Raw genomic sequence first — 23904 nt, forward strand, 5'->3', positions numbered from 1 at the left:
AGACAATACACATGTCATGCAAAAACATGCGAGGACTGAGTTTTACATGTTCCCACTCGCCACGTATTGATTATTATTCTTGCAATAGTTATGTTAGGACTATTCTTGCAATAATTAATAATTAAAGCTAGTGTTTAACACCAATATCTTGTTTCTTCTCTTTTTTTCTTAAAAAAAAAACACCAATAACTTGTAGATATGAGCTTTTCGAGTCGGTAGGAGCAATGTGCTTTTCCGTTTAAAACTCATTTTTACATTATAGATAAATTTAGTTTAGAATTTCGTGTTGTTTGTCAGACAATTAGTAAAGCAGGAGCGGCCACAATTACAGATAAAATGAGAAAAAATTGGTAAAGATCGTTTGGACATATAAACGGATGACCTACAAATGTTTTGGTTAAAAGATGCAATTATGATATAGATGCTCACCGTAAAAGAGTAGATGAAAATCTAGGAAGACTTGGAAAGAGGCTATAAGAAAACACAAGAAATAATTTGAGCTTACGGAATATTTGACGCAAAATCGAATGCAGTGGTGCTTTAAAATTCATAGAAACGACTCTCCTTAGTGGAATAAGACTTTGTTATTATTGTCAAACAATTAATATTTAAATAACTCAATGGACGGTCTTCGTCTTGCTAAACGATTGAATTTTAACTAATTGCCTTCTTTAGTCATGCAGTTACCGCCTAGTTAAATAGTACGTCTACTTCTTGTTCTTATAGGCCAAGCTGGTTTAGTTGGCCACCTAATTATATTGTGTAATACTTTGTGATTTACCTTTTCAATACAGTGTAGAAAAGAGATAAAGTTAATGAGATGTGGATAATTTAATCACCTTTTAAATATGGAGTCATGGACTTCTCTTTGTTGAAACTTTTAGCAGTGTTTTTGGATTTATAGGTCTTGTTTTACTTTGTCTTATAATTTTTAATCCGGTTCTGAGCTCCCTAAATTTTTATTTCGTTCGTGCTAATGCTCCTCTACCATTAGTTTTATCAACTATCCCGTCAAACTAATGGTTATTTTGTTAATTTTGCATAACGAAATCATTTGAATTTGCAGTAAATGTGTAAGTTTCGGTTCCTCTTTTCTTTTTTTTTTTTCTTCTCATAACTCAATTATCAGAATTCTTAATATTTACTAATTTGTGTTGTGAATAAGATAGCATTTTGTTGATGTCTATAAGCCCTAAAAGTTATATTCATCATAGGTGATGGAAATAACTAAGAATTGTGACATAATTAATAGTTGGGAGGATATTGACACGAATTGAAAGTTTTAACTAACGGATTCAAAACTAATTGTAAGTTTGAAGGGCAAATCGAACATTGTCCAAAGTTCTAGGAAAATTCTTGTGTCCACTCTTAACACGATGGTATTTGTACGCTCATCCATGCATGCAATCAAGAGAGACTGCTTTGTTGAATAGGCATACATATGAACTCGTACTCCAGGTAAACACAAAAATCCTCCCCTAACCTGAAACGAGAAGTTTCTCCTTTGTTTACTTTAATCAAACTAATTTTCCGAGAATCTGATTCCTGATAGTTAGTAGACACTTTATTTGAATGCGACTTCTTTTCAGCATGATTCGTGATAGATAATTAATAAACGCCATTATGAAAATACCGCTGCGTTCACTTTGATCACTTCAAAACTCGAATGATGTTCACTTTGATCACTTCAAAACGGTCTCTCCCGCTCATTGGGTCGTTGGCCGTTTCCTTAGACGTCAGTTTCTTGTCTTCCCCTCCTTGGTTGTAAACAATTACAAACTCTTACCAACTCCCTTTTCGTTTATGCATTTTTTATACAAAGAAGATTTCTCTAAATTGTAAAATAAAAAAATAAAAAAAAAAGAGAAATGGAAAAGGATGGGCTGTATCATCATCGCCCTCATCAACTTCAGTCATCTACGCAGCATTAGCTATGGCGGACCTGGTCCTGGTCAGAAAAATACCAAGCCCAAATCCCGGGTAACTTTTCTTCTATTATTTTCATGCTATTAATCTTCTCACAGTTGGCAGTATATTCAAATAAAATTCAACCCAAAACCAAAATCTTATCTCGTTTTGCATCATTGTTTTTTAAATTTCAAAGCTTTGAATTTGCCAATGGTATCAATATCTCCGTTTTGCCATGTTTCTGTGAGTTTCTGGCAGTTCTGTTTACTTTATTTCGTATCCAAGCTGTCTGCCGTATGAATTTTCACTTTAGATTTTGAATCTGGTATTTTCGTTCTGAAGTTGTTGGAGCTTATTGCTTTTAGTGTTGAATTGCTTGAAGACTTGAGATATCAGTTCACTTTGTAGTGTTGAAGCTGTGCTTTCAATATGTTGGGTTGCTTTCTGATTCAATTTGCTTTCTTTTTTTATGCTTGCTATCAGGGGGACTGTTCCAATCCTGCATAAATTTCTGCCGTTGTGTTGTTGTAAGGGGTAAATTACAATTGTAGTGATTTTTGAGGTATCGGGATGCATTTGTTTTCGCCACGTTCCTGTGCTGGTCTTCGCCACGAGCTGGAGCACAAAATCCTAGTATCACCCATCCTGGAGAAGGTGATTTTGCTTATGTTTTGTGAAGCTTTGAATTCTGCATGGCTTTCAGGAAATTGTAGTACAGGGAATGCCCGAGTACAGTTATTATGGTGTGAGTTCGGTTTAGAAGTTTATCTATTCAGGTGTATGGCTGCTTTATGTGCTGACACGGTAACTTCAATTGACAAACGAAGTGACCGATTTCTAGTTTACTTTCATCTAGACGAATTGATGTCTATATCCACTTCCAGTACATACATTCACTCGAATAATAGTCTTGTGATTTTCGACTCATTTCTAACATATAGCATGATTTTTGACAATCCCTTGTTGCTTAATTCTGATATGCTCATAGTTGGTCTCTTTTGAAAAACTTAGTCTGGTTGTGTTAATCAAGTAAGGTTTATCAATTGTGTAAAATTGCAGTGGCCGCGCTGCGGGCCATCAAAAGCAGTTTGGTTGATCCCAACGAGTATCTGAGCAAGTGGCATAGAGGAGACCCATGCACAGCAAATTGGACAGGAGTGTTTTGCTACAACACAACATTAGATGATGGCTATCTTCATGTTCAAGAACTGTATGTTTCAATCTTTCTAAATTTTACCTGTACCTTGCAGCAGCTGACTGAATGGAAATATTTTCCCTTTGACCCTTACCTTTTCTCGTTTCATTTTGTTCCCCGTGTGTGGAGAGATTTAATTCCCATGTCCTTGGTTCCAAGTGGTCTTAACGAGCAAATTTCCCTGCTCATATGTGATTCCATTATGAACTTCGTAGAAATATCTGAATGAAATAAGAAAATCTGCCAATTATGATCCTGTTCCGACATCAATCAATAGTCATCTAGGGTTTACGGAATCAAGTAATGATCAATGTCTTGCATGAAAAGTATATTTTGTAACCGTTGGAAGCATGTTGAACTTTTAAACTTAAGAGTAGAGTTTGGCTATAATGACATGTTCTCCTTCTTTACTGCAGGCGACTACTAAATATGAACCTGTCAGGAAGTTTATCGCCAGAGCTCGGACGCTTATCTTATATGAAGATACTGTAAGGCACCACATACCTTGAAAGAAGCTTTAAATTCTTGGCCACTGTTCTCTCAGCATTACGGAAAACTTGTTAATCTCCTCCCTAATATGCCGGTGAATGATTTTATCTCTCCTCTGATGATATTCCTCCATCAATTCTTCTGATAGGGATTTTATGTGGAGCACAATAAGTGGAAGTATACCAAAGGAGATAGGCAACATTACATCCTTGGAACTTTTGTAAGTTAAGCTGTTCGGATATTTTTGGCAATATTTGGTTAAATCTCTATCTAATATTCTGTGTTTACAGGCTCCTTAATGGAAACCAGTTATCAGGTTCCTTGCCCGAAATGCTCGGTTATCTTCCAAACTTGGAGAGACTACAAATTGACCAGAACCAAATATCGGGATCAATACCTATATCGTTTGCAAATTTAAACAAGACAAAGCATTTGTAAGGGTTTTTCTGATGCTGCTTTAGTTTAAAAAGTGTAATATTATCTTGTGTTTGTTATACTTCCTCTCTTCCTTATGTTTCATATCTTTTCCCTTTTGAGCAGTCACATGAACAACAATTCAATAAGTGGGCAAATTCCACCGGAGCTTTCCAGATTACCAAGGCTTGTTCACTTGTAAGTAGAACGCCAGCAATATTCAGAATCTTCAACTTGGTTCATTAGTTTCAATTTACCCTCTTTTGGAACACCTCGAGTTGAATAAATGTATCGAACTCATTGCAGTCTTCTTGACAACAACAACTTATCTGGGTATCTTCCACCGCAGTTCTCGGAGTTGCCAAGCTTATTAATACTGTATGTTTCCTTACTTTTGGAACATATATTCGCACCTTAATTATCTGTTCATCCTTTCCTTTCTTGAATTTTCGCACTGTTGGTGAACAATTCTTTAGAATTTCCTTTTCTACAACAACAATCCCGTGTCGAGTTTCTTAGCCTTATCATCTTATTTGTCTTGCAGTCAACTTGACAACAACAACTTTGAAGGCACTACAATTCCAGATTCATATAGTGACATGTCTAAACTGTTGAAGTTGTACGTGCTCCTTCTGATTCTATTTCTTTTAGTTGGTTTAAAGGTAAAAGTGTGTAATATAGGGACTAGAATCTCTATTTATTCATAATTCATACATCAGATGTAAAGCCCCTGACTACGGAGGTGTAAAGCCAAAAGATTTGTGATTAATCTGCAAAAACAGAGAGAATCATAGTTTTTGTTGGGAAACACATATTTCAAACCACCGGGCAGGGAACATCTCCCGTTGATGTTTATATCACGTTAGGTGATATGCCCTGGTTGTTTGGAATGACAATCGAGAAGTATGGTCTACATCTAACATGACGAATCATGTCAAGATTGAATGTCTTTGTGTTTTTGTTGTTTATTTCAGGAGTTTGAGGAACTGCAACTTACAAGGGCCTATTCCTGATTTGAGTAGGATTCCAAACCTTGCTTATATGTAAGTTCATTCAAGAAGTTTCACTTCATACCCCATTAGTTGTTGTGATTTTCTGACTTTTCAAAATTCTTAGGATATAGTATACAATATGTTTCGACAGTATCTTAAGTGATTCGTTATTTGTTCATACCAATTTTCAGAGACCTAAGCTCAAATCAGCTAAACGGATCCTTGCCTCAGGGTACACTTTCTGATAACATCACGACGATGTAAGACGCTATCTACCTTGCAAATGATATGCCATATGTATTTTATATTTGACACTTAGTAGCATTTTCCTGTTAAATGTTCTCTAAAAAGCTTTGTTAAGCTTTGAAGATCATATAATCAATTCTAAAAGGATTACATGGATTTTTAATATTCAACGTATGAACTTTGTGCGCAGCAATTTATCTAACAACACTCTGACTGGAACAATTCCTGGCAACTTTTCGTATCTTCCTGATCTTCAGAGATTGTGAGCCACTTCAAACTGATCTTTTGGTGTTTTCGAGCTTCCGTCTATCTTACTTTGTGAACAGCAAGAGTTTGAAGTTATTATCTTTAAGATGTTATCAAATGTTTTAGCAGTGCCAATAATGAAAACTACGTCATGAAGTAAAGTGGGAGTTTATTCCGCATGGCAGGTCTATAGCAAACAATTCATTGAACGGCTCCATTCCAGGAACGCTTTGGGAGAACAGGAAACTCAACGAGGCAGAAAGACTAATTATGTAAGAACTGGAGTGAGAAAAATTGTTACTTCCATTGGTTAAGAGGGAGTGGTGTATGTGAATTTACACTCTCTAGTGTTAGGATGCTGGTGTTTATAAATGTTATTCCATTTCCTATTCCGATCATCCTTTTTCTTGACTAATAAGTTTTATAGCAACTTCTTGAAGTTTTGTTAAGAAGTGGAATGTGGCTTCTGATATTGTAGGGAGATGCAAAACAATAACCTTACTAATATTACCGGCAGCACTGTACTTTCGCAAAATGTCACAGTCTGGTTTGCTTCTGGACTTTGTTCTCTTTTAATATATCTCTAAGTGCAAGTTATGTTGTTCTTATGCTCCGTTAAACTTTCTCTTCTGATTATTATTGTTCAGGCTTCGGGGAAATCCGCTTTGCTCAAATGGCAACCTTGATAACTTCTGTGGAACCGAAGGTGATGATGAAAGTGATAGTCAGATTTCGACTTCCACTGTCAACTGTGTGATTCAAGTATGCCCACCCCCTTTCGAATATATTCCTGTAGCTTGTTTTTGTGCTGCTCCTCTAATTATTGACATTCGGTTGAAAAGTCCCGCATTCACAGATTTTAGCCCTTACAAAAGTACATTTGAGCAGCATCTTACTTCTGGTATCAAATTAGATCTCGATCAGCTGGACATTACTTCGTTTTTATGGGAAAAAGGACCTCGACTGATTATATCTCTGAAGCTTTTTCCTTTATATGTTGATAATGCCAATAATTCAAGTACTTTCAATAGAACTGAACTTAAAAGAATCATGAGTGTGTTCGCAACATGGAAAATTCCAGACAGTGACCTATTTGGACCCTATGAACTTCTCGACTTCATTCTACTGGATCCTTACAAGGACGGTTTGTCTTAAAAGCCTTATTTTTTCTAGATGGAAACTGTGTGTTGATTTTTATTTGTTGATCTCACGGCTCTTCTTGATGTCGCAGTGGTTGCCCCCTCTTCAAAGTCCAGTCTAGGCAAGGGTGCTCTAGCTGGCGTAATACTAGGGACTATTGCTGGTGCCGTTACACTATCTGCAATTGTTTCTCTTCTTATATTGAGAAAGCATTTGAAGGATCGCCATGCAATTTCAAGAAGACGTCGTAGTGAGTGTCTTACTATCATAAGGCAGAAGACATATTTGTATAAATGATCATATCCATGGGGCTTCTCCCGAGTTAGGAATCCTGAGAAGCCCCGCACCCAATTGAATTTAACAAGATTGAACTGGTACATCGGCTCTTGGTCCAAATAATTTCATTTTTAACATCGTGCCTTCGTTTATATGCAGCAACAAAGAGCTCCATAAAAATTGAAGGTGTCAAGGATTTTACTTTTGGAGAAATGGCCGTGGCTACAAACAATTTTAGCAGCTCTGCTCAAGTTGGACAAGGAGGTTATGGAAAGGTTTATAAAGGCATCCTGGCTGACGGAACCGTTGTGGCCATAAAACGTGCACAAGAGGGATCATTACAGGGCGAGAAGGAGTTTCTAACAGAGATAGAATTATTGTCACCCTTACATCATAGGAATCTCGTGTCCTTAGTCGGGTATTGTGATGAAGAAGGGGAACAGGTACCTTTGCTTATCCTTTCTGAATGTAGTTCTGCTGCATTTTTTTCTCCTCATCGTCTTGCTCTCTTTTGTTCTGTCGGAGTCAGACCAACAATTTTATTTGGGAAAAGCTTGACGTGTGTGTATTTTTGTGCGTGCAGATGTTGGTTTATGAGTTTATGTCCAATGGAACTCTAAGGGATCACCTTTCTGGTAAACCTAATACTCTTGTTGTACTGTCTGTGGTTCTTACTTCATCTCTGTCTGAATTGGTAGAGTAATTTACCGCTCGTAAATGTTTGACTAAGAATTTACAGTAGGGATTTCGGTTACATGCCATTCGACAAGCTTTATAATTGATGCGTGTCTCAGCAGCTAGGTCTAAAGAACCACTGGGTTTTGAGATGAGATTAAGAATTGCTCTGGGATCAGCCAAGGGCATCCTATACCTCCATACAGAAGCCAACCCTCCGATATTTCATCGAGATATCAAGGCCACCAATATATTACTGGACTCTAAGTTTATTGCAAAGGTTGCTGATTTTGGCCTTTCCCGTCTTGCCCCGGTTCCAGATTTTGAAGGGACTGTGCCTGCTCATGTATCCACAGTAGTGAAGGGGACACCGGTAAGACTCATAAGCATTGTACTTACCTAACTAATAGCTACGCAGGTTAAAAACTATCTTATTATTTGAATTGATTTTTCAGGGTTACCTTGATCCGGAGTACTTCTTAACTCATAAGCTAACGGATAAGAGCGATGTTTATAGCCTTGGTGTTGTGTTTTTGGAGCTCTTAACAGGCATGCAGCCAATCTCACATGGAAAAAACATTGTTCGAGAGGTAATTACTCGAACCTAATTACAGACTCTGTGTTTTTGATAACACTACCATCTTCTATGCTTTGCATGTAAGGATATAACGTCTTAGTCAAGACCGCCTGGTTGACGCTAATTAATCCCTGTGATCGACTAGATGCACCAGTTTAGTGTTATTTACAAGTTTTTTTTTTGCACTTCAGGTAAACATTGCATTCCAATCCGGTATGATCTTCTCAGTTATTGATGGAAGAATGGGGTCTTATCCTTCCGAGTGTGAGGAAAAGTTCCTGAGTTTGGCTCTGAAGTGTTGCCGAGATGAGACAGACGCGAGACCCTCAATGGCGGAGGTTGTTCGAGAACTCGAAAACATATGGTTTATGATGCCGGAGTCTGACAGCAGAACATCGGAATCAGTGACGAGCAGTAGTGGTGGAAAGGTAGTGACTCTTCCACCCTCATCCAATGCAGCGAGGCATCCTTGCGTCTCTATAGACGTCTCTGGCAGTGACCTTGTTAGCGGAGTCGTACCGACAATTACACCAAGATAGAAACCGTAGAGAGAACTATAGCCGCATTTGACTTGGATTTTTGTGAAGATTGGGGAGGTAGAGGAGTGCATTTTTTTTTTTTTTGGGGTATCCTTTTGATGTAAAACTAGTATACTTTGGACAGTCAAAACAGTTGCATACTTGCATACAAGAAACTAAAATCTTTTGCCATAGATAAGATAATTCAGGAATGTTTTCTTCCAGTTTGTTCAACTTGAGTATGAAAATACAATTAACGTTTTGAGTTCGCAAGGGCAGGAGGGACGAGGAGAAACGGAGAGGGAAGGGCGGCGCTACGGGAGGCAGCTAGTTAGGAGGTGGTGGTTGTACTACAAAAAATATGGCCACTGCGCACAATAAATTATTAGTGCTCTTTGAGGCCAAAGAACACCAACATATGTGCCCATAGACTAATAGCAATAGTGCGGCAACTATATATCTATTTGTGCCCTCTATAGGCGTTGCCTTCGCTAAAAGAGCATAATAGACAGTTTGGTGCTCAACGAGGCAGACACAAATGAACCACTATTTGTGCCTCGTTTCTGACAACTTGTCAGATCACCTTTTCCAGACAAGTTGGCACTTCATATTGTAATTGTGCCAACATGAATTAAATATTAAAAAAATCAAAATTTGAAACTAAAATTGAGGAAATGAAAATTTTTAATTTTCTTAAAAAGAAAAGGCCTGCAACACATTCCCAATCTCACAAACATAATGTAATGTTACATATTTTATCTCTAATACAATAAAACTTGAAAGCACATATTTTTGGGCACATGCACTTTCCCCAGCAAGCCTTGCACCTCATTAGAAGCCATAACAAATGTAGTCAAATTCAAAACAAGATCAGTCCAAAATTACACCTAAAAAGGAGTTAGTTAAAATCAATACGTACAAGTTTCAGATCTGCCATATCAAAGATTCATATTCCTCACTTTAGATTGTAAAAGTAGCTTTTGGGTCTGAGACAACACATTTCTTCAGCTCATAGTCACCTGAATCGAAAAAATATGTAAGTTTGCATATTATTTAGGGTCAAAGTGAGTTGCTTATTTTAATTACATGTCTAGTATACATCATCAATAAACCTACAATTTTAAAGGAGAAATGAGTCTTAACAGTTGGAAACAATGAATAAATAGAATATTCACAAATATACAACTAAACAATGGAGAAAATGAGTCTTAACTATCAGTGATACTTAAATCTTCAAAGCGTGAAATGTCCAAATGGGGAGGTCAGCTTGCTGGTACTTCCAAATCTCTGGTAACAAGACAAACACACAAACAAAGGCCAGTATTCTTTAGTCTTTAGTAAGAATAATTAAAGAAAAAAGTGCATCTTGTATACAATTCTAAGAAGACATAGTATAACTAGAATGCAAAACAGCAGACCCCTCAAGCCATTTCTCCTTGCAGAGATTGATAAAAGCATTTGTATATCTTCTAAAGATACCATCCAAACGATCCACCAAAATATCAATACCTTGTAGATCAGGCAATTAAACTATGGGTAAGGCAAAAACAAGCTTTTATGATTTAGTTCTACAAACCGATTTAGTTCTACAAACTGAATCATACGATATCCATTAGCTCATCTCACTAGCATACCTCACACAAATTAAGAATTTAGATCTCTCTCTTTAGCTGCCCAAATCTCCAAATTCTTGAGCTTCGACCGCAGAAATCTAGAGAGTATCTCGAGTTATGCTCCATAGCCCTTGCTTTCAAAAGTGCCGTTTGGTTATTTATTTTCCTTAAATAATCTTTTGAATTTTTTTTACATGTGGTTGAATTACAGACTGCAGGTTTTTTAATCTGTTGATTAGGATAGATAATACCGATTTGATAAATAATATTAATTCGTGCCATATATATAGGGCCGGACTTAATAGACAATACACATGTCATGCAAAAACATGCTGGTTGACGAGGACCGAATTTTACGTGTTCCCAATTGATTATTATTCTTGCAATAGTTATGTTAGGATTGGATTATTCTTGCAATGGTTATCAAGTTGGTAGGAGCAGTGTGATTTTCCGTTTAAATTTCCTTTCTACAATATAGATAAATTTAGTGTAAGAATTTTGTTTTGATTGTCGAACAATTAGTAAATCAGGAGCGGTCATAATTAAAGATGAAATGAGAGAAAATCAGTTAAGATGGTTTGAACATGTTAATCGATGACCTACAGATGCTCCAGTTAAAAGATGCAAATATGATATAGATGCTCGTGGTAAAAAAGTAGATGAAAACCTAGGAAGACTTGGAAATAGACTCCAAGAAAACACATGAAGCAGTTTGAGCTTACGGAAGATTTGAAGCAAGACCACGTGCAGTGATGTTTTAAAATTCATAGAACCGACTCTTCTTTGTGGAATAAGACTTTGTTGTCATTATCAGACAATCCATATTTAAGTAACTCAAATGGACCGTCTTCGTCGAATGAGGATCCTCTCCGGATCTTCTTTGGGATTCTCAAATCACATTTGTTTATCATACATTGTGTGGTCATAAATCATTATAATTTTTTTATTTAAAATAGAATATAAACAGTACCTGACAAAAACTGACCGTAGGATGTACGATAACCGAATGTGATTGAAGGATCCTCGAGATCGTCACAAAGAGGATCCTCATTCGTCTTCGTCTAGCTAAACGATTGAATTTTAACTAATTGCCTTCATAAATAGTACCTCTACTTCTTGTTCTAATAGGCCAAGCTGGTTTATTTGGCCACCTAATTATATTGTGTAATACTTTATGGTAAAGAGATAGTTAATGAGATGTGGAATCACTTTTCAAAAATGGGGTCAAGTTGAAACTCTTAGCAATGTTTATGGATTTATAAGTCTTGTTTTACTTTGTCTTATAATTTTCAATCCAATTCTGATCTCTCTAAACTTTTATTTCGTTCATGTCAATGTCCCTCTCTACCATTAGTTTTATCAATTATCCAGTCAAACTAACGATTGTTTTTGTTCATTTTGCATAACGAAATCGTTTGAATTTGCTGCGCAAGTTTCGGTTTCTCTAATTTTTTTTCTTTCTCATAACTCAATTATCATAATTCTTAATATTTACTAATTTTTGTTGTGAATAAGATAGCATTTTGTTGATGTCTATAAGCCCTAAAAGTTATATTCATCATAGGTGATGGAAATAACTAAGAATTGTGACATAATTAATAGTTGGGAGGATATTGACACGAATTGAAAGTTTTAACTAATGGATTCAAAACTAATTGTTAGTTTGAAAGGCAAATCGAACATTGTCCAAAGTTCTAGGAAAATTCTTGTGTCCACTCTTAACACGATGGTATTTGTACGCTCATCCATGCATGCAATCAAGAGAGACTGCTTGGTTGAATAGGCATACATATGAACTCGTCCTGCAGGTGAACCCAAAAATCCTCCCCTAACCTGAAACGAAAAGTTTTTCCTTTGTTTATTTTAATCAAACTAATTTTACGAGAATCTGATTCCTAATAGTTAGTAGACACTTTATTTGAATGCGACTTCTTTTCAGCATGATTCGTGACAAATAATTAGTAAACGTCATCATGAAAATACCGTTGTGTTCACTTTGATCACTTCAAAACTCGAATGATGTTCACTTTGATCACTTCAAAACGGTCTCTCCCGCTCATTGGGTCGTTGGCCGTTTCCTCAGACGTCAGTTTCTTGTCTTCCCCTCCTTGGTTGTAAACAATTACAAACTCTCACCAACTCCCCTTTCGTTTATGCATTTTTTATACAAAGAAGATTTCTCTAAATTGTAAATAAATAAAAAAATTAAAAAAAGAGTAATGGAAAAGAATGGGCTGTATCATCATCGCCCTCATCAACTTCAGTCATCTACGCAGCATTAGCTATGGCGGACCTGGTCCTGGTCAGAAAAATACCAAGCCCAAATCCCGGGTAACTTTTCTTCTATTATTTTCATGCTATTAATCTTCTCACAGTTGGCAGTATATTCAAATAAAATTCAACCCAAAACCAAAAGCTTATCTCGTTTTGCATCATTGGTTTTTAAATTTCAAAGCTTTGAATTTGTCAATGGTATCAATATCTCCGTTTTGCTATGTTTCTGTGAGTTTCTGGCAGTTCTGTTTTCTTTATTTCGTATCCAAGCTGTCTGCCGTATGAATTTTCACTTTAGATTCTGAATCTGGTATATTTTGTTCTGAAGTTGTTGGAGCTTATTGCTTTTAGTGTTGAATTGCTTGAAGACTTGAGATATCAGTTCACTTTGTAGTGTTGAAGCTGTGCTTTCAATATGTTGGGTTGCTTTCTGATTCAATTTGCTTTCTTTTTTTATGCTTGCTATCAGGGGGAGTGTTCCAATCCTGCATAAATTTCTGCCGTTGTGTTGTAAGGGGTAAATTACAATTGTAGTGATTTTTGAGGTATCGGGATGCATCAATCAAGAGTTTGGACATATGCATTTGTTTTCGCCACCTTCCTGTGCTGGTCTTCGCCACGAGCTGCAGCACAAAATTCTAATATCACCCGTCCTGGATGTTGGGCAAATTTGTGGACTGACATTAAACCTGCTTTTCCAGTTTTGTGTGAAAAAACAAAATTTCATGAGTCATGAAGTCTATTATTTTGAAAGGTGGGTTATTTGTGTTTGGAGCTTGTTCCTAAAGGGAAAATTAGCCAGTTTTCCAATATTTGGCGGATAATCATTAAAAGCTTTCAAAGAGGTGGTTCATATATGGTCTACAAAATGTGGCATTCCAAATATTTTTCTTCTATTAAGAGTTTTTTTTTTGGTAAAATTATATATAAGCGTAAGTGTTATGTATAAAAGTAGTCCTAAACAAACGTCAGACTAATAAAGAACTAGTCTTACCCATTATACATAAGAATTGACCCAGTCCATTCAAAATATTGGATTAGCCCAATGGTCCCAAGGCCCAATTCTTAGGGTTTCGTTTCTTTCTATATTTTTTGGGTCTGCAAGCTTATGGCATGAGATTGGTGAACGGTGATGAGTTTTGAGAATTGAGATCCACTCCTGATCTATGTGTTGAATCCTGCGAAATTAGAGATCTGAACTACTCAATTTCAATTTTACAGTTCTCATTAATCAATCACACTCACTTGGTCCTAACCTTTCTCTCTCTTGAACGGTCCGGATTTTGGGTATGCGGGTTTTGAACACAAAAATTATGAGCGGATCTCAATCCGAATTTTGGTCCAAAAATCTTAGTTTAATTATATGAAAACTAATTAGCCGGCCACACCCCTCTCAAAATAATTATATTGTAAAAAATCAAACTCAAAATAAAAAATTGATAGCTTCATATTCACGTGACTATGAAATTTCTAAGTGATTCAAGGCAAAAAATAAAATAAACAACAAAATATAACATGCCAAAAATAATATATATAAATATATATATTAGTTGAAGCTATAAACAAAAAGTCAATGTGTCGAGGTAAACAGTTGAGAATCAGATATTAGTATTCCTTGTTTAAAGGTAGAAGAGTTCCATTTAAATGTATCTCCTTGTAATTAGGCACAAAAGCTTGACAGTCCACACGTATCAATTAAACATTACCTAATTTAAGGAAATTGGATGATTCTTTGCAACTTTGTTATATTATTTGTTACATATAAAAGAAAATTGTACCCCAGATTCAACGTTGGAGCGAAACTCTATCTATGGAGGCCAATGCCATGGATTTTTATAAAAATTGCGTAAACATTTGTGAATGTATGCCACGGCTTTGACCATGTCTGTAATACATGATCATAATTCTAATATAACGTCACTCTCGCTCATCACTTGAGCTAACTTTGCATCTTTCAGTTTAACGCATTAATGTAATTATTCGGCTAGAATTAGATATTACCAACAAATCCAACTTTGATGGTTTAAAAATTTGTATGCCTAAACTCATCCACTACTATATAATTGATACTAAAATCATATATAAATTTGATTTCATATTTCATGAATTGAGATTCTCTTCAGATCTCTGTCTGGAGTCCGCGAATCAAGAGATTCAGACTACTCAATTTCAATCATACAATATCTATTAGCTCATCTCACTAACATTCCTCACACAAACTAAAAATCTAAATCTCTCTCTTCAACCGCTCAAATCTCTAAAATCTTGAGCTTCGTACACAGAGCTCTTGAGAAGATCTCTCTTCATGTTCAATAGCCCTCGCTTTCAAAATTGCCGTTTGGTTATTTATTTATTTTACATAATAATTTTTAATTTTTGTTACGTGTGGTTGAATTGCAGACTGCAGGTTTTTTAATCTGCTGATTATAGAAAGAAGGATAGATAATAACGATTTAGTAAATAAATAATATTAATGCATACCATGTATATAGGGCCGGACTTAATAGACAATACACATGTCATGCAAAAACATGCGAGGACTGAGTTTTACATGTTCCCACTCGCCACGTATTGATTATTATTCTTGCAATAGTTATGTTAGGACTATTCTTGCAATAATTAATAATTAAAGCTAGTGTTTAACACCAATATCTTGTTTCTTCTCTTTTTTTTTTTTTAAAAAAAACACCAATAACTTGTAGATATGAGCTTTTCGAGTCGGTAGGAGCAATGTGCTTTTCCGTTTAAAACTCATTTTTACATTGTAGATAAATTTAGTTTAGAATTTCGTGTTGTTTGTCAGACAATTAGTAAAGCAGGAGCGGCCACAATTACAGATAAAATGAGAAAAAATTGGTAAAGATCGTTTGGACATATAAACGGATGACCTACAAATGTTTTGGTTAAAAGATGCAATTATGATATAGATGCTCACCGTAAAAGAGTAGATGAAAATCTAGGAAGACTTGGAAAGAGGCTATAAGAAAACACAAGAAATAATTTGAGCTTACGGAATATTTGACGCAAAATCGAATGCAGTGGTGCTTTAAAATTCATAGAAACGACTCTCCTTAGTGGAATAAGACTTTGTTATTATTGTCAAACAATTAATATTTAAATAACTCAATGGACGGTCTTCGTCTTGCTAAACGATTGAATTTTAACTAATTGCCTTCTTTAGTCATGCAGTTACCGCCTAGTTAAATAGTACGTCTACTTCTTGTTCTTATAGGCCAAGCTGGTTTAGTTGGCCACCTAATTATATTGTGTAATACTTTGTGATTTACCTTTTCAAATACAGTGTAGAAAAGAGATAAAGTTAATGAGATGTGGATAATTTAATCACCTTTTAAATATGGAGTCATGGACTTCTCTTTGTTGAAACTTTTAGCAGTGTTTTTGGATTTATAGGTCTTGTTTTACTTTGTCTTATAATTTTTAATCCGGTTCTGAGCTCCCTAAATTTTTATTTCGTTCGTGCTAATGCTCCTCTACCATTAGTTTTATCAACTATCCCGTCAAACTAATGGTTATTTTGTTAATTTTGCATAACGAAATCATTTGAATTTGCAGTAAATGTGTAAGTTTCGGTTCCTCTTTTTTTTTTTTTTTTCTTCTCATAAGTCAATTATCAGAATTCTTAATATTTACTAATTTGTGTTGTGAATAAGATAGCATTTTGTTGATGCCTATAAGCCCTAAAAGTTATATTCATCATAGGTGATGGAAATAACTAAGAATTGTGACATAATTAATAGTTGGGAGGATATTGACACGAATTGAAAGTTTTAACTAATGGATTCAAAACTAATTGTAAGTTTGAAGGGCAAATCGAACATTGTCCAAAGTTCTAGGAAAATTCTTTTGTCCACTCTTAACACGATGGTATTTGTACGCTCATCCATGCATGCAATCAAGAGAGACTGCTTTGTTGAATAGGCATACATATGAACTCGTACTCCAGGTGAACACAAAAATCCTCCCCTAACCTGAAACGAGAAGTTTCTCTTTTGTTTACTTTAATCAAACTAATTTTCTGAGAATCTGATTCATGATAGTTAGTAGACACTTTATTTGAATGCGACTTCTTTTCAGCATGATTCTGACAGATAATTAATAAACGCCATTATGAAAATACCGCTGTGTTCACTTTGATCACTTCAAAACTCGAATGATGTTCACTTTGATCACTTCAAAACGGTCTCTCCCGCTCATTGGGTCGTTGGCCGTTTCCTTAGACGTCAGTTTCTTGTCTTCCCCTCCTTGGTTGTAAACAATTACAAACTCTCACCAACTCCCTTTTCGTTTATGCATTTTTTATACAAAGAAGATTTCTCTAAATTGTAAAATAAAAAAAAAAGAGTAATGGAAAAGGATGGGCTGTATCATCATCGCCCTCATCAACTTCAGTCATCTACGCAGCATTAGCTATGGCGGACCTGGTCCTGGTCAGAAAAATACCAAGCCCAAATCCCGGGTAACTTTTCTTCTATTATTTTCATGCTATTAATCTTCTCACAGTTGGCAGTATATTCAAATAAAATTCAACCCAAAACCAAAATCTTATCTCGTTTTGCATCATTGTTTTTTAAATTTCAAAGCTTTGAATTTGTCAATGGTATCAATATCTCCGTTTTGCCATGTTTCTGTGAGTTTCTGGCAGTTCTGTTTTCTTTATTTCGTATCCAAGCTGTCTGCCGTATGAATTTTCACTTTTGATTCTGAATCTGGTATATTTTGTTCTGAAGTTGTTGGAGCTTATTGCTTTTAGCGTTGAATTGCTTAAAGACTTGAGATATCAGTTCACTTTGTAGTGTTGAAGCTGTGCTTTCAATATGTTGGGTTGCTTTCTGATTCAATTTGCTTTCTTTTTTCATGCTTGCTATCAGGGGGACTGTTCCAATCCTGCATAAATTTCTGCCGTTGTGTTGTAAGGGGTAAATTACAATTGTAGTGATTTTTGAGGTATCGGGATGCATCAATCAAGAGTTTGGACATATGCATTTGTTTTCGCCACGTTCCTGTGCTGGTCTTCGCCAGGAGCTGGAGCACAAAATTCTAATATCACCCATCCTGGAGAAGGTGATTTTGTTTATGTTTTGTGAAGCTTTGAATTCTGCATGGCTTTCAGGAAATTGTAGTACAGGGAATGCCTGCGTACAATTATTATGGTGTGAGTTCGGTTTAGAAGTTCATCTATTCAGGTGTATGGTTGCTTTATGTGCTAACACGGTAACTTCAATTGACAAACGAAGTGACCGATTTCAAGTTTACTTTCATCTAGACGAATTGATGTCTATATCCACTACCAGTACATACATGCACTCGAATAATAATCTTGTGGTTTTCGACTCATTTCTAACTTATAGCTTGATTTTTGACATTCCCTTGTTGCTTAATTCTGATATGCTCATAGTTGGTCTCTTTTGAAAAACTTAGTCTGGTTGTGTTAATCAAGTAAGGTTTATCAATTGTGTAAAATTGCAGTGACCGCGCTGCGGGCCATCAAAAGCAGTTTGGTTGATCCCAACAAGACTCTGAGCAACTGGAATAGAGGAGACCCATGCACAGCAAATTGGACAGGAGTGTTTTGCTACAACACAACATTAGATGATGGCTATCTTCATGTTCATGAACTGTATGTTTCAATCTTTCTAAATTTTACCTGTACCTTGCAGCAGCCGACTGAATGGAAATATTTTCCCTTTGACCCTTGCCTTTTCTCGTTTCATCTTGTTCCCCGTGTGTGGAGGGATTTAATTCCCATGTCTCTGGTTCCAAGTGGTCTTAACGAGCAAATTTCCCTGCTCATAGGTGATTCCATTATGAACTTCGTAGAAATATTTGAATGAAATAAGAAAATCTGCCAATTTGATCCTGTTCCGACATCAATCAATAGTCATCTAGGGTTTCCGGAATCAAGTAATGATCAAAATCTTGCATGAAAAGCATATTTTGTTACCGTCGGAAACATGTTGAACTTTTAAACTTAGAGTAGACTTTGGCCATATGACATGTTTTCCTTCCCTACTGCAGGCGACTGCTAAATATGAACCTGTCAGGAAGTTTATCGCCAGAGCTTGGCCTTTTATCTTACATGAAGATATTGTAAGGCACCACATACCTTGAAAGAAGCTTTAAATTCTCGGCCAATCTTCTCTCAGTATTACGGAAAACCTGTTAATCTCTTCCCTAATATGCCGGTGAATGAATTTATCTTTCTCTGATGCATATTTCTCTATCAATCTTCTAATAGGGATTTTATGTGGAACAAAATAAGTGGAAGTATACCAAAGGAGATAGGCAACATTACATCCTTGGAACTTTTGTAAGTTAAGCTGTTTTGACATTTTTGGCAATATTTGGTTAAATCTCTATCTAACATTCTGTGTTTACAGGCTCCTTAATGGAAACCAGTTATCAGGTTCCTTGCCCGAAAAGCTCGGTTATCTTCCAAACTTGGACAGACTACAAATTGACCAGAACCAAATATCGGGATCATTACCTGCATCGTTTGCAAACTTAAACAAGACAAGACATTTGTAAGGGTTTATCTTATTCTGCTTTAGTTTACAAAAGTGTAATATTATCTTGTGTTTGTTATACTTCCTCTCTTCCTTATGTTTCGTATCTTTTCCCTTTTGAGCAGTCACATGAACAACAATTCAATAAGCGGGCAAATTCCTCCCGAGCTTTCCAGATTACCAATGCTTATGCACTTGTAAGTAGAACGCCAGCGATATTCAGAATACAACTTGGTTCATTAGTTTCAGTTTACCCTCTTCATTTTTGTGTCTGTATGGCCACCTCGAGTTGAATAAATGTATCGAACTCATTGCAGTCTTCTTGACAACAACAACTTATCTGGGTATCTTCCACGGCAGTTCTCGGAGTTGCCAAGCTTATCAATACTGTATGTTTCCTTACTTTTGGCACATAAATTCGCATCTTAATTATGTGTTCATCCTTTCCTTTCTTGAATTTTCGTACTGTTGGTGAACAATTCTTTAGAATTTCCTTTTCTACAACAACAATCCCGCGTTGAGTTTCTTAGCCTTATTATCTTATTTGTCTTGCAGTCAACTTGACAACAACAACTTTGAAGGCACTACAATTCCAGATTCGTATAGTGACATGTCTAAACTGTTGAAGTTGTAAGTGCTCCTTCTGATTCTGTCCTTTAGTTGGTTTAAAGGTGAAAGTGTGTGATCTAAGGACTAGAATCTCTATTTATTCATAATTCATACATCTGATGTAAAGCCAAAAGGTTTGTGATTAATCATAGCAAAAAACAGAGAGAATCATAGTTTTTGTTGGGAAACACATATTTCTGACCACTGCGCAGGGAACATCTCCCGTTGCTGTTTATATCACGTTAGGTGATGTGCCCTGGTTGTTTGGAATGACAATCGAGAAGTATGCTCTACATTTAACACGACGAATCATGTCAAGATTGAATGTCTTTGTGTTTTTCTTGTTTCTTTCAGGAGTTTGAGGAACTGCAACTTACAAGGGCCTATTCCTGATTTGAGTAGGATTCCAAACCTTGCTTATATGTAAGTTCATTCATGAAGTTTCACTTCATACCCCATTATTTGTTGTGATTTTCTGGCTTTTCTAAATTCTTAGAATATAGTATACGTTATGTTTCGACAGTATCTTATGCAATTCGTTATTTATTAATACCAATTTTCAGAGACCTAAGCTCAAATCGGCTAAACGGATCCTTGCCTCAGGGTACACTTTCTGATAACATCACGACGATGTAAGATACTATCTACCTTGCAAATGATATGCCATATGTATTATATTTGACATTTAGTAGCAGTTTCTTGTTAAATGTTCTCTGAAAAGCATTGTTAAGCTCTGAAGATCGTATAATCAATTCTAAAAGGATTACATGGATGTTTAATATTCGACATATGAACTTTGTGTGCAGCATTTTATCTAACAACACTCTGACCGGAACAATTCCTGGCAACTTTTCGGATCTTCCTAATCTTCAGAGATTGTGAGCCACTTCAAACTGATCTTTTGGTGTTTTTGAGCTTCTGTCCATCATACTTTGTGAACAGCAGGAGTTTGAAGTTATTTTCTTTAAGATGTTATCAAATGTCGTAGCAGTTACCAATAATAAAAACTATGTTATGAAATAAAGTGGGAATTTATTCCGCATGGCAGGTCTATAGCAAACAATTCATTGAACGGCTCCATTCCAGCAACGCTTTGGGAAAACAGGAAACTCAACGGGACAGAAAGACTAATCATGTAAGAACTGGAGTGAGAAAAATTGTTACTTCTGTTGAGTGTGTGAATTTACACTCTCTAGTGTTAGGATGCCGGTGTTTAGAAATGTTATTCCATTTCCTATTCCGGTCATCCTTTTCTTTTTACTAATATGTTTTATAGCATCTTGTTGAAATTTTGTTAAGAAGTGGAGTGTGGCTTCTGATATTGCAGGGAGATGCAGAACAATAACCTTACAAATATTACCGGCAGTACTGTACTTCCGCAAAATGTCACTGTCTGGTTTGCTTCTGGGCTTTGTTCTCTGTTAATATATCTCTAAGTGCAAGTTATGTTGTTCTTATACTCCGTTAAACTTTCTCTTCTGATTATTATTGTTCAGGCTTCGGGGAAATCCGGTTTGCTTAAATGGCAACCTTGATAACTTCTGTGGAACCGAAAGTGATGATGAAAGTGATAGTCAGATTTCGACAAACTCCACTGCCAACTGTGTGAATCAAGCATGTCCACCCCCTTTCGAATATATTCCTGTAGCTTGTTTTTGTGCTGCTCCTCTAATTGTTGACATTCGGTTGAAAAGTCCCGCATTCACAGATTTTCGCCCTTACGAAAGTACATTTGAGCAATATCTTACTTCTGGTATCAAATTAGATCTCGATCAGCTGGACATTACTTCGTTTGTGTGGGAAAACGGACCTCGTCTGAGAATATCTCTGAAGCTTTTTCCTGTATATGTTGATAATGCCAATAATTCCCATACTTTCAATAGAACTGAACTTAAAAGAATCATGAATATGTTCGCATCATGGAACATTCATGATAGTGGCCTATTTGGACCCTATGAACTTCTCAACTTCATTCTACTGGATCCTTACAAGGACGGTTTGTCTCAAAAGCCTTATTTTTTCTAGATGTGAAACTGTGTGTTGATTTTGATTTGTTGATCTCACGTCTCTTCTTGATATCGCAGTGGTTGCCTCCTCTTCAAAGTCCGGTCTAGGCAAGGGTGCTCTGGCTGGCATAATACTAGGGACTATTGCTGGTGCTGTTACATTATCTGCAATTGTTTCTCTTCTTATATTGAGAAAGCATTTGAAGGATCGCCATGCAATTTCAAGAAGACGTCGTAGTGAGTGTCTTACTATCATAAGGCAGAAGACATATTTGTATAAATGATCATTTCCATGGGGCTTCTCCCGAGTTAGGAATCCTGAGAAGCCCCGCACCCAATTGAATTTAACAAGATTGAACAGGTGCATCAGCTCTTGGTCCAAAGTAAATACTTTCACTTTTAACATTGCGCCTTCGTTTATATGCAGCAACCAAGAGCTCCATAAAAATTGAAGGTGTCAAGGATTTTACTTTTAGAGAAATGGCCACGGCTACAAACAACTTTAACAGCTCTGCTCAAGTTGGACAAGGAGGTTATGGAAATGTTTATAAAGGCATCCTGGCTGATGGAACCGTTGTGGCCATAAAACGTGCACAAGAGGGATCATTACAGGGCGAGAAGGAGTTTCTAACAGAAATAGAATTATTGTCACCCCTACATCATAGGAATCTCGTGTCCTTAGTCGGGTATTGTGATGAAGAAGGGGAACAGGTACATTTGCTTATCCTGAATTCTGCTACACTTTATCTCCTCTTGTTGCTCTCTTTTGTTATGCCGGACCAACAATTTTACTTGGGAAAAGCTTGACGTGTGTTATTTTTGTGCGTGCAGATGTTGGTTTATGAGTTTATGTCCAATGGAACTCTAAGGGATCACCTTTCTGGTAAACCTAATACTCTTGTTTTACTGTCTTTGGTTCTTACTTCATCTCTGTCTGAATTGGTAGAGTAATTTACCGCTCCTAAATGTTTGACTAAGAATTTACAATAGGGATTTCGGTTACATGCCATTCGACAAGCTTTATAATTGATGCGTGTCTCAGCAGCTAGGTCTAAAGAACCACTGGGTTTTGAGATGAGATTAAGAATTGCTCTGGGATCAGCCAAGGGCATCCTATACCTCCATACAGAAGCCAACCCTCCGATATTTCATCGAGATATCAAGGCCACCAATATATTATTGGACTCTAAGTTTATTGCAAAGGTTGCTGATTTTGGCCTTTCCCGTCTTGCCCCGGTTCCAGATTTTGAAGGGACTGTGCCTGCTCATGTATCCACAGTAGTGAAGGGGACACCGGTAAGACTCATAAGCATTGTACTTACCTAACTAATAGCTACGCAGGTTAAAAACTCTCTTATTATTTGAATTGATTTTTCAGGGTTACCTTGATCCGGAGTACTTCTTAACTCATAAGCTAACGGATAAGAGCGATGTTTATAGCCTCGGTGTTGTGTTTTTGGAGCTCTTAACAGGCATGCAGCCAATCTCACATGGAAAAAACATTGTTCGAGAGGTAATTACTCGAACCTAATTACAGACTCTGTGTTTTGGATAACACTATATATGTAGACCATCTTCTATGCTTTGCATGTAAGGATATAACATCTTAGTCAAGACCACTTATGGTTGACGCTAAATAATCCCTGTGATCGACTAGATGCACCAGTTTAGTGTTATTTACAAGTTTTCTTGCACTTCAGGTAAACATTGCATTTCAATCCGGTATGATCTTCTCAGTTATTGATGGAAGAATGGGGTCTTATCCTTCCGAGTGTGTGGAAAAGTTCTTGAGTTTGGCTCTCAAGTGTTGCAAAGAGGAGACAGACGCGAGACCCTCAATGGCGGAGGTTGTTCGAGAACTCGAGAACATATGGTTTATGATGCCGGAGTCTGACAGCAGAACATCGGAATCAGTGACGAGCAGTAGTGGTGGAAAGGTAGTGACTCCTCCACCCTCATACAATGCAGCGAGGCATCCTTACGTCTCTATAGACGTCTCTGGCAGTGACCTTGTTAGCGGAGTCGTGCCGACAATTAAACCAAGATAGGAACCGTAGAGAGAACTGTAGCCACATTTGATTTGGATCTTTGTAAGATTGGGGAGGTAGAGGAGTGCATTTTTTTATCCTTTTGCTGTAAAACTAGTATACTTGAACATTCAAAACAGTTGCATACTTGCATACAAGAAACTAAAATCTTTTG

The 23904-nt window shown here is 36.5% G+C and overlaps 2 protein-coding genes across 2 annotated transcripts; both read left to right on the forward strand.

The window, feature by feature from the left end:
* Positions 1-2478: 2478 nt before the first annotated feature.
* LOC125470388 (probable LRR receptor-like serine/threonine-protein kinase At1g06840) lies at positions 2479-8908 on the forward strand. The gene is made up of 18 exons (XM_048569349.1): positions 2479-2791; positions 2968-3118; positions 3520-3591; positions 3883-4026; positions 4133-4204; positions 4313-4384; positions 4551-4625; positions 4981-5049; positions 5190-5258; positions 5435-5506; positions 5969-6037; positions 6138-6634; positions 6683-6880; positions 7066-7349; positions 7490-7541; positions 7701-7954; positions 8037-8171; positions 8350-8908. The coding sequence occupies exons 1-18, from the start codon at positions 2479-2481 to the stop codon at positions 8695-8697; spliced, it is 2946 nt and encodes a 981-aa protein (XP_048425306.1). The 3' UTR covers positions 8698-8908.
* Positions 3045-23885, forward strand: LOC103946191 (probable LRR receptor-like serine/threonine-protein kinase At1g06840). Its single transcript, XM_048569054.1, has 19 exons — positions 3045-3118; positions 18600-18671; positions 18820-18891; positions 18962-19105; positions 19213-19284; positions 19405-19476; positions 19643-19717; positions 20051-20119; positions 20260-20328; positions 20503-20574; positions 20745-20831; positions 21024-21092; positions 21193-21692; positions 21781-21939; positions 22130-22413; positions 22534-22585; positions 22748-22998; positions 23081-23215; positions 23403-23885. Exons 2-19 carry the CDS (start codon positions 18613-18615, stop codon positions 23748-23750), a joined length of 2589 nt encoding a protein of 862 aa, XP_048425011.1. The 5' UTR covers positions 3045-3118; positions 18600-18612; the 3' UTR covers positions 23751-23885.
* Positions 23886-23904: the final 19 nt, after the last annotated feature.

Source organism: the organism of the source record quoted next, unplaced genomic scaffold (assembly GCF_019419815.1).
Source record: "Pyrus x bretschneideri cultivar Hongxiangsu unplaced genomic scaffold, Pyrus_bretschneideri_v1 Contig5, whole genome shotgun sequence".
Classification (NCBI taxonomy): Eukaryota; Viridiplantae; Streptophyta; class Magnoliopsida; order Rosales; family Rosaceae; genus Pyrus; species Pyrus x bretschneideri.

Coding starts and splice junctions, on each gene's coding strand:
- LOC103946191 (XM_048569054.1), top strand. CDS start 18,613: ATGAACCTGTCAGGAAGTTTATCGCCAGAGCTTGGCCTTTTATCTTAC. Junction 19,106..19,212: donor TTAAACAAGACAAGACATTT/GTAAGGGTTTAT, acceptor CCTTTTGAGCAG/TCACATGAACAACAATTCAA. Junction 22,414..22,533: donor GTGATGAAGAAGGGGAACAG/GTACATTTGCTT, acceptor TTGTGCGTGCAG/ATGTTGGTTTATGAGTTTAT.
- LOC125470388 (XM_048569349.1), top strand. CDS start 2,479: ATGCATTTGTTTTCGCCACGTTCCTGTGCTGGTCTTCGCCACGAGCTG. Junction 4,205..4,312: donor TTACCAAGGCTTGTTCACTT/GTAAGTAGAACG, acceptor AACTCATTGCAG/TCTTCTTGACAACAACAACT. Junction 6,635..6,682: donor ACTGGATCCTTACAAGGACG/GTTTGTCTTAAA, acceptor CTGTGTGTTGAT/TTTTATTTGTTGATCTCACG.